Below are 11,129 nucleotides of genomic sequence, written 5' to 3' on the forward strand. Positions count from 1 at the left end.
ATTTACTAGCAGCTTATCATGTACTTTACAGGTTGGGCATTGTTTTGTCTTTTCTGGGTCATGGAAACAATTTTCATACAAATTTTTAAGTAAATTTCCATGACCTTTCTACATCTTGCGTATTGTTATTGACATCGAGAAACTGAGTACATTCTAACCCAACACGGAAAAAGAGGCACATTGGCGGAAACAGGCTTTTGTTGTGGTTTTTCAGTTCTTGCTGTTTCCACTCAGAGCTTTAAATGATATATTACATGATATGGATCAAAAAAATATTTCGTTTCAATTATTAATTATCGAATTAAAATAATGCATTTTCACTCATGTAAAACATGTAAAGGGATCTCCTGTAAAGTTAAGGTTAAAGATATATGACAAGAAGCAACTCACATGTCTACATGAAAAATATAAATTTATTCAGGGTACCCAAATCAACATTAGAGGATAATTTCTGATGTAACAAAATGGAACTACACTAGTCCATTTTTTTTATCATCACTGGTACAAGCACATGTACATTATCTTCAGCTTACCGACGCAGTGGGCTAAATTACAATAAATACAAGCACCATGCATTCATGACTGTGAAAGCTGCACCACAAAAGCCAATTATTTTTAAAAGACACAAACTAGGAGAAAATTACACAACGCTGCCATCTGTGCAGTAAAAGACTTGTAAACAGTTGTGGGTGTATTTCTTTTCCTGATTTGTGGGTCGTTCTACACGCTGTCAAATACAAACTAATTCAACGCTGTGTACTGGAGTTACTGTCACTGCACTGCCTCTACAACGCAATTATGCTTGGACCTTTTCTGAGGAAATATAAACAAGCAATGTAGTTTGTCAGAAGAAATGGAAATGTTGATGAAAGATTTCCTAACTATACTTGCTGGCAAAAAAGCCTATTTACATTGCATAATGATACTTCCAGGATATACAGACAGTATGTTAATGTGAATGAGATATGAGATGACAGTGCGGGAATCAGATTTCTCCTGTGCTCTGCTGTGGTCTCAGCTGCGTGTGCTGTACAGGTCTTCATCCTCGGGGTTGGACTGGCCGAAGTCCATCAGAGCAGGGTCCGCCTGGAAACCAGAGCCCCCTGCAGGGCAAGAGAAGAAATGCAATGGAAGGTCAGGGCTGGGACCAGGCTGGGACCAGGCTGGGACCAGGCTGGGACAGACTAGAAGACTGCTCCAGTTTTAGCTGACTAGGGCAGTTTGGGCTAAACCGTTGCCGTCTGGTCGGGAAGCTGTTCACACTACCGAAAGATGGACGTCATACATGAAGAAAAAAGGATCACACACACTACCTGACTCAAAAGCATTCAAAATCGTTTAGCCTACAAATTCATCCAGAACAGTTCACTCTAAATATAATTACAAAATAGGTGCTCTATCGTTTCCTGCTCCATGGTGCAGAAGCTACAGTTTACATTATAAATGTATTTTGAAGTGATATCACTACAAGAACAATGTTGATGAGGAATTCTGTATGAGACTTCTTTCACTTAATTTGTAATTGCATACTTATGTGGATTGATCCAGACACAATGCCATTTTATACGCATTTATATGAGATTTATCCCTCCAAATGAAGTTGTGAATCTTGCTGATACTACTACTGAGGGGCGCTGTTGCTAATTGTGACCTCTTTTCCAGTCCATTTTCTTTTACTTCCCCATGTATCTAAACTCCCATTGACTGTTGTCAGCGTCACTCTCAGTTTTCCGTCTTGGTGAGTCTCACACTGCTTCACACTACAGGAGCCCGACCAGACTCAGCCCGACAAAATCAAACATATCTGAAAAAAATCACGATCCAATCCAGACGACAGGCGTTAAGCCAATTCTCAGAAGCGATGATGATGTTGATGTTTATTGGTCCTAGCAGGAAATGTAACTTGTACATCATCGACTTCTGGCAAAAGCAATAGGGGATGCAGTGTGTGTGTGTGTGTGTGTGTGTGTGTGTGTGTGTGTGTGCATGTGTGTGTCTGTGTATGCGTGTGTGAGAATCAATACCCATTGTACTTGTGGAAGTCCCTGTAGGGGCTTGTTCTTGTTGGTGGTGTGTGTGTGTGTGTGTATGTGTGTTGGGCGTGAGGACCAGAGGCCAGCTCCCAAGAAGAAACTGGAGCAGTGGTACGTGTGTGAGAGAGATCAATATACAGTACATTGTACCTGTAGTGTTCTCTGCTGCGGCCTCTTCAGGAGGCGGCGGCGGTGTGTGTGTCGGGGTTGACGGCTCCTCCACAGCAGCTTCCAGCGGCTTTTCCACTGACTCTTCAGCAGCAGGTTCAGCGTCGGCTGATTCTACAACTTTCTCTGCAGATGAGAGGAGTCAGTTGCAGGTACATGAATTGGATAGGTTGTGTGTGTGTGTGTGTGCGCGCATGTGTGTTTCCACCTATATGAGAACCACCGTTAAAGCAGAAGAGGTTTAACTATATTTTGGATATTTCATATGCGAATGTGCTTTGTTGCCACATTCATACTTAAATGTCTGCTGTAGAACTTCTATCATACTTGAATCTTCAGTAAATAATGATTTAACTAAGTGGACTCAAATAAAGCTTGTGAGTCAGAGTGGGAGATCAATACCGCCCACTATAAAGGCAAATAGTGGTAACTACTTTCTGTGTGTTTTATAGGTCAACAGTCAAAATTAGAGCTATGAATTTATATGAACAAAAAATTTCCAGTAAATGCTGTTGAATGACATACAGTCCGCTTCTCTACCAGTAATATTTTTTTAGGGTAGCAGATTAACTTTTTCATTTTGCATTACTCATGCAGTTTCTGCTCTCTGGCTTCCTGGGGCAGAGTATTCCTATTACCTGCTGGTTGGGCTGAAGGCATCAGGGCAGCTGGTTCCTCAGGAGCAGGAGCGGACTCAGCTGGAACAGATTCTACCACCGTCTCTGGTTCTGAGGTGGCTGTAGTCTGGTCTGGGCTGGGGTCAGCAGAGGGGGCCTCTGGTGTCTGTTTTGAGGCTGAGGGCTCCTCGATGGGAGCAGGTGGTTCCTCAGAAGCAGGAGCGGACTCTGCTGACACAGATTCTACCACAGTGTCTGGACAAGGGAAGAAATACAACAGCAGATCAGACACAAGCACAAAAATAGAAGCCTGTATGTGTCGTGTGTGTGTGTATATACACTACCAGTCAAAATTATGGACACACCTGATTGAATGTACCATGTTATTCATTATCTTAAAGCCATTTTGATCTAAAGGCTTATGCTTAAATGATTGAAATTAGTTTTTTTAGACAAATATAAAGTTATGAAGTTAATGCCTATGTATTTATTTATTTCCAAAGCCTTTGTCTTTCCATCAAGGCAAAGGACGGCTACTTTAAATAATCTAAAATATAAGATAGTTTTGATTTAACACATTTTTGGTCACTACATAATTTCATTTGTGCTATTAGATACATAGTTTTGATGTCTTTAATATTATTCTAAAATGTGACAAATAGTGAAAATAAAGAACATTTTTGTGTCTAACCTTTTGGCTGGTAGTGTATGTGTGACACAGAGAGTGACAGAAAGACAGAGAGATAAATATCTATAATACCTGTGGTGGTCTCTGTGTGTTTTGAGATTGAGGGCTCCTCGCTTTTGATGGGGGCAGGTGGTTCCTCAGATGCAGCAGGGGACTCGACGCGAACGGATTCTACCACCGTCTCTGGTTCTGCGGTGGGTTCGCCCTGGGCTGGGCTGGCTTCAGCAGAGGGAGTTTCTGCTGTTTGTTTTGAGGCTGAGGGGTCCTCGCTTCCGACGGGGGCAGGTGGTTCCTCAGAGTCAAGAGCGGACTCCGCTGACACAGATTCTACCACAGTGTCTGAACAAGAGAGGAAATACATCAGAAGATCAGTGACAGGTACAGAAATAGAAGTGTGTGTGTGTGTGTGTGTGTGTGTGTGTGTGTGTGTGTTTGTGTGTGTGAAACAGAGAGAAAGAGAAAGAGACAGAGAGATCAATATCTATAATACCTGTGGTGGTCTCTGTAGGGGCCTGGTCAGGTGATATCTGTGTCTGTGTTATGGATGAGGGCTCCTCTGTTATGACAGGGGCAGCGGTTTTATCACAGACAGGAACAGGCTCAGCTGATTCGACCTCTGTCTCCGAGCTGGTCATGGTCTGGGCTGGGCTCTCGGCGGTGGAGCTGGGATCAGGAGCATGGCATGGGGCAGAAGGAGCCTCTTCAACTACTGGAGACTCCGGCTTTGGCACTGTAGCTGACTAATAGTGTTAAGGAAGAACACATACACAAAAGAAAAACATCTGTTATGACATAATACATAAAAATTATGATTTTACAGCTATTGGATGAATCAAAGTGACATGGTACTTGTCAACAACAGACGTACTAAATTTAACCAACATGTACAGAATGAAGCACCAGCTTTCCATTTCTCTCCAACATTCCAATTCAAATATTTTAGATTTATTACAGTCACTGAGGACCAAAAAAAAAAAAAGTAATTACATTTACATTTTAGGATTTTAGCCGAGGCTCCACAGCGACTTACAATGAGTGCAACAGCAGAACAAGCTTCAATTTCTATATCACCAAAACTTAGAAGCAATCAAAGGGTCTTTGTGCCCTTACAATATGCCAGTGACCACAGAACAATCTTTTAAGAGCTACCCTAGGAAAATATATAGAAGGTGATCTAAGGGGAGACAGGAGCAATTTTTTTTCAAGACCAAGTAGAGTGGGTAGAGAAGGGAAATCATTCAGTGGGAGGAAGTGTGGTGAAGAGAGTTACCATTATCTAGATGGTACTGGTGTTGCTATTTTTAGCATATCTGCCAAGTACATCTATTTTGGGCGTCTTTCAATTTTCAAACTAGTTGATTACATAACTGTAGATCAATCATTGCCACAACTTTTCCATGACCCCTTTTCAAATTTCCATGACCAATTATTAATGAGACTGAATTAAAAAGTAGCCTTCAACTACATTTACTGTAACCAATAGTTTATTTTTCACTTTAAAATCAAGGATTATAATATTATTATTATAGACTGTTTCGGAGCCAGCTGCAGCTTTTTGTGACATTTGACAGTATTCAAGAAAAGAAAATCATTCACTTCAACAAATACATTTTCATGACTTATCCTAGACTGTTCTACCTTTTATCATTTCTCATAACTTTTCCAGGTCTAGAATTTTTTTTTAAATTCTATGACTCCAGGTTTTCCAGGCGTGTGGGAACCCTGGGCTTGTTTACCTGTGGTTGTGGGGCAGCAGGCTCTTTGGCAATGGGCTCCTTGGACTTGGAGGTGAACAGAGAAGATACAGAGGCGCTACTCCACTGTCCTGCAGCATACACCTTCTTGCCCGTCACCTAGGGAGCACAAAGAACAATGATAAGCTTTTCACCCAGTGACTAATGAGGTTAGTTGTCTTGCTGGATTAGCTAACTAATGGTCAGTATTCAGAAAACTAGTGTTACCTTGAGCACAGCCACTGCTTGGGCAGGATAGCACACTGATGCGCCCGCACTCATCAGGCCCAGAGGAACTGCTACCCTCTTGAAACGAGAGCCTGACACAAAAGGTTCATAAGGGAAAATGGCAATTAGACAAATTCAACAGACTAAATCCAGCCAAGTGAATAGGTTATCCAAGATCAGCAGGTCTGCACTGATTAATTTATATTATTGGTTAAATTGACTATGTTAATTAGTTGATTTTCCATATGCATTAACAATGCATAATTTTGTTTTGAACATAGCTGTTGCAAGCCCAATAGTCCAGGCATTTTAGCCAAAAATGTGGGTCAACCTCTCACAAATTGCAACAAAAACAAACTCAATGGATTTTGTGTACTCAATATATTCTGAATGAGAGAAAAAAAGTCCTAAGGAATTGTATGAAGGGGAAGTTTTGAAAATCACTTAAATATGATCCTACAAAAATGCCTTTTTAGCCTTTTTTGTAAGTCTATGGGAGGACTGTTCAAACCATGCCCACTTTGAACTCTAACTACTCTTTCATACTTTAAGCTAGAAACTCCATTCAAACTTTAAACGGGTCACCACTTTTTGATACCTTTAGTACTTTTTGAGGAATCGCAGTTTAAGTTTTATACTTTTTTCAAACTTTATAATGGGATCCTATGGAGCCAGCCTACAGTGTGTGATGTCACAATTCACTCTAGCAGACTGTACAGGCTGTAGTACTTTTTGCTAAATTCACACATTTTAAAACTGTGACAGTCCACACAACTTTAACACTACATATAGTGCAGGAACAAACCCTCAAAAAGGGCCTTAGTTTTTGTTCTACCCCTACCCAGGGTAGAACAAAACATGACCTTGTTTTTTCATAACTTTCATGTCCCCTTCTGAAATGGATGGTCATAATTTTTCTTTTTATTGCAAAAGTAAATTCATCAATGAAGTGATTCACCACATAGGCAAAAAAGTGCAAAAAAGTACCAAGTTAATCCCATATCATTTTCTACCTACTGGTTGTATTTACATCATATTTGCACTGATGGTCTACAGGTAGTGTCCTTATGCTCCAAAGCAACCAGAATGTCAAAATATGGTTCTATTGTGAATCAGCAGCCTTTTATATAAGGCCTTATTATAGGCAGAAATATCAAACAGTTAATTTTTCTGAGAAATACTCACTTCTAATCCTAATCCTAATCTAATAATACTGTAATCAGTACCCAATTATGCTAATAATTCATTTCAGGTAGTCACTGACATTGTCTCATCAAAAACAAGTAATAGTTTGTCACTGAGCACTATTATTGTGACTATCCAGTGAGTATAACCCAAAAAGTACACAAAAATGCCTGCCTTGTAACAGGGAATACCAAGTTGATTCCATGTTTTTTACCCACTGGTTGTATTTACATACTTCATATTAGCACTGATGGTTCTCAGGTAGTATCTCAAAGCAACCTTAAATTAACAACAATGTCCAAATTGAGGGCTTGGAGCCAAAGGGGCATAAGTACAATTTTGGTTGAATATGAGTATTATATATCAATTGAAAGGTCTCAGTGAGATCTTTTCAGTGCCAAAAGGACACAACTGAAATCATGACCCATAAGTTTTAACAACAAAAACTGAAAGCCGTAAAAGTAGGGTTTTGCTTGGTGTCAAAAGGGCGTAAGTGCAGTTACGCCCTTTTGACACCAAGCAAAACCCCATTTTTGACACTGAACAAGCATTGTGGGTAGAGGATTCTAACAGCACTTAGGTCAACTCAAAATGCATGCTGACATAAGTAATGCTAGCATGGCAGCATGATCACATAATTTTTAGTATCCTATTCCTATCCTAATTAATATTCTAGGTCAATATTAGATGAATGTAAATATGTTAATATTCCCATTAAAAACTTAGGCCTATAGATTCAAAATGTTATTTTATAATGTTAGGAGTGTGAACTGGTCAAGATGAGCTCTGATAGTCAGACTGCTGGTAGCTGAAGTTCTCCCTCAGTGTTATGAGGAGTTTTACAGGTCTTTGAATGTGTCCCAGGACACATCAATAAGTGATGTGTCCTGGGACACATACAAAAATGTATTATACTAGCAAAAGAAAAACTATCAACAAAACTATCAACCACTGTAGCACCAGTGCTATGTGCAAAAAAAGTTAACGTACAGCCCTGTGGGCATGTGTATACATTGAAATGCAATGAAAATGTAGCTAGCAGTAACTGTAATGCACTATTTTATTTGGGTCTGGACTCAGGCAATAATATGCTGAAATGTAGTTTGGTTATAATGACATGCTTAATTTATAGATTGATAAATTATGTTGTTAAACTTTGAACTGTTCAACTGCATTTTTTAAAACTGTGAATTAGTTGTTTAGATTGATCAAATAATAGACAGATTGATAAATAATAATAATAATGATAAAATAATTGTTAATTGCAGACCTAGAGAAGAGGATGAGTGTTTGTGGTATAATGTCTAGGGATCAGGTTACCTTTCCGTGCCAGGAACATGCCCAGCAGGCCAGCCATGGTGATGGAGCCGAATCTGGGTAGAAAACCTGGGGGAGGGTCCTTCAAGTAATAGTACACATCTGGGAAACAAGTCACACAGGTACACAAATATCAACACCTTAAGAAAATATGTATCCAATATATCAAAATGTCTGACTTGTATTGTTCATCTTGTACTTTTATTCATTGTTGATTTGTCTGTAAAGCACTTTGTAACTCTGTATATGCTACACTAGTTGTAGCAGTAGTAATAGTAGTGGTACTAGCAAATGTAGTACTAGTAATAATAGCAATAGCAGAAGAAAAAATAATAATAGTACTAGTAGTAATAGTTATAGTGGTGGCAAAATAGTAATGATAGTTTTAGTAGTAGTGCAGACAGACAAAATGATGTTTGTCTCAGAGAGATATGCAAAGACACAAATGCCTAATTATGCTTTGTGCAACTGTATGCTCTAAAAATGTACTGTAGCCTTTCAGTGACCCTCAGCAAAGGGAATGCAGAGATAGACTCAACCCTTAGAGGACTTATTTAATGAAAGAATGTGAAATATCTAGGTGGCTTGGCTATATGACATTTGCTTTTAGGGGTCACAAAAAAAACACTTAAGTTGGGGCGTCTGAGAGTTTGTTATATAACCCTGTAAAAGTAGTCTCCCAATTTTGCGCCATTATACTTCCCCCACTATCCTTTCTCATTGCTTTGTAATGGGGGAAATTCAACTTAGGGAGGGAGAATCTTAGTGACGAGAGAGACCTAAGGCACCAACATTTGACTCACCCTCTCCTGCATGGTAAAGATTAATACTTCCATTTTTCACAGAGACACAGGCACCCTGCAGAGAACACAGGACAATATTTTATACGAACCACCATAACAGGCCACCAAGAATACAACCGAGTAGGCAATGCTGAAAGGAGGTAACGGATGCGTTTGACGTCAGTGTGAGGTGTTTTTTTTTCCATCTTTCACAGTTATCAAGCTGTCACATCTCCTTGCAGCAGCCTTTAGATCTGCAAAGATCACAGCATCAAAACTACTTCCTGTCTGGCTCCTGAACTCTGCAGTGTGCACAGTCGTACCCGCACAGAGCACTTGCAGCATGTGGGATTGTGCTCTGTAACCGCAAACAAGAGAAAAAAATAAAATAAAATCCTGGCCTAAAACAAACTTCTGGCACAACTTCAGACCTCTTCTATTAAATTGTTCTATTCCTTTTTATGCCATCTAATTAGATCTGTCCAAGGGTTCTTACATTTGCGTTCAAGTATTTAGTGTGTGCATATGTGAGAGAGTGCGATAACTCAGTATTAAGTCGTTGTTGTGTCGTGTAATGTTGATATGCTGTTGCATATTAATACGGCTTATTACCTGTACAGCCTGGACAATGGGCAGTAAGGTCTCCCTCGCGTTAGTCAACCCAGTCTCAAGTGTCCCGGGATTCTCTGCAACAAACTGAAACTGATGAGACTGTGGCACTGGGTTGTAGACAGACAGCTGGGGACAGAGGCAGAGAGAGATTAGCAGGTTAATTATGCATCACACAGGAAACACAACAGTCAGGTGAATAGCAACATGTTGTCTCCTACTAGATCTACAGACTATTTGGACAGTCATACCTTTTCACGAGTGATCCCATCAACCGGAGACTCGCTGACTCTGTACACCCGGATGGAGGCTATGCCCAGCACCGTCGGGACGGCCACCAGCACCACCTGCACAGTTAAGATACTGTTTGTCAGCTCAACCCAACAACACCAATACCTGATTTACAACTGATGACTATAACAAGGCTTTAGTTCTCCAGCCATATGAAAAACGAATCTGTATCTACCTTGTAATAGTACGTTAGCCTAGTAAATAACAGTAAGTACAGTAACTTTCTGGATAGCTAGCTAGTAGAACTACCTGACGTTAGCCAACTTAACGTTACTTGTACCCTAAGTTAGCTTAAGAGAAAAGTTATGTGTTCAGATGGTGGACCAATGTGTTCAAACGGTTTATTTTGGCTAAAGAAGTCCATATTAACGAACTTTAAATTTGTAAGTTACAGTAACAGTCATGTTTAGACAATGAATGAATAGCGGGGCTGAAGCTTGAACCGACGAGCTAGCCTTGCATAACGTTAACGTTATCTGGGTAAAGTTAGCGTTGCTTATTCAGCGTCTAACAGGCTAATAGGCACAGTTAGCAAAGCTGTTTTCATGCTACGTAGCAGCCTGGAGAGGTGACAGTCAGTTCGTCTTCACACTAATAGCTCCAGGACTGACATTCACAAGAAAGCCACGTATTTCATTTTAAATATATGTCTCAAACGAGCAAAACTTCGCCTTTGAATAAACGTCAAACATTCACCTTGGCCGCCATGACAGCGCTCCTCCTCTTCTTTGGGTCGCAGCTTCAAATGGTCATCAATGTAAAACCAAGGTCAGCTACTGCCACCTATGGGCTGAAGTTGCATGTTGCCACAATGGTATCATGGTAATCTGATTCCAGAAGGCTTATACACGAAAGCAATACTGTATGTTCATAGGCTGCTCAAACTTTCATTATAGGTGATTTTTTTTCTTTTGCTGAATTTAGTTCCTTATGGGGTGTAGCTCATGGTAGAGAGAGTTCCTTGTTCCTTGTAAACACAAGATTACCAGTTATTTTATCACAAGTACTGTATTTGATCTTCACTTGTCTTTAATTCAAAGGGTAGCAAAAACATGCATCATGTGTTTCAAAGAATTTGAGCTAGAACATTAAGCAGCATTCCACATGAAAAGCAATTGTTCATGATATGTGGGGGATAGGCTATGGACTGTGACTTTATTTAGGAAGGAAAATTGTCTTGAAAACAGGTGGGTATAGAGTAGGACTGCTGAAGCTGCCTTACATAAACGTGTCTCTTTTACATTTAAGCATTTAGTTGTCAGTTTTAAACTTACAGTGAGTGAGCAGATAGGGGTTCAGTGTCATATAGGACACTGTTGACAGATACACATTAGCTATTGCCATAATATAACATGTCCTTTCAGTTATGGGATGGTCTTCCTAAACACTTGTCCACCTTACCTCTAATCTGAAACCTGGTCATCCCTATAGTGGCATCAACAGGATAATAATAGTCTTGTGTAATACTGTTTACGTAA

At 39.9% G+C, this 11,129-nt stretch overlaps 1 protein-coding gene across 1 annotated transcript; it reads right to left on the bottom strand.

Moving 5' to 3' along the window:
• Positions 1–393: 393 nt before the first annotated feature.
• On the bottom strand, positions 394–10,368 carry apool (apolipoprotein O-like). The gene is made up of 12 exons (XM_071526834.1): positions 10,348–10,368; positions 9,612–9,707; positions 9,364–9,489; positions 8,773–8,827; positions 7,973–8,071; positions 5,468–5,559; positions 5,243–5,359; positions 3,997–4,246; positions 3,579–3,845; positions 2,840–3,073; positions 2,184–2,327; positions 394–1,103 (listed from the first exon to the last, which is right to left on the bottom strand). The coding sequence occupies exons 1-12, from the start codon at positions 10,357–10,359 to the stop codon at positions 1,015–1,017; spliced, it is 1,581 nt and encodes a 526-aa protein (XP_071382935.1). The 5' UTR covers positions 10,360–10,368; the 3' UTR covers positions 394–1,014.
• Positions 10,369–11,129: the final 761 nt, after the last annotated feature.

Source organism: Centroberyx affinis, unplaced genomic scaffold, assembly GCF_046629955.1.
Source record: "Centroberyx affinis isolate AG114_WGS23_722 - 3 ecotype Tasmania unplaced genomic scaffold, CSIRO-AGI_Caff_v1 ptg001467l_1, whole genome shotgun sequence".
Classification (NCBI taxonomy): domain Eukaryota; kingdom Metazoa; phylum Chordata; class Actinopteri; order Beryciformes; family Berycidae; genus Centroberyx; species Centroberyx affinis.

What these genes read in the sequence shown, in the direction of transcription:
- apool (XM_071526834.1), bottom strand. An exon ending in ACACACAGAGACCACCACAG is followed by an intron (nt 3,074 to 3,578) that starts GTATTATAGATA and finishes TCCCTTGTCCAG; the next exon opens with ACACTGTGGTAGAATCTGTG. An exon ending in GCCTTCAGCCCAACCAGCAG is followed by an intron (nt 2,328 to 2,839) that starts GTAATAGGAATA and finishes TCTCATCTGCAG; the next exon opens with AGAAAGTTGTAGAATCAGCC.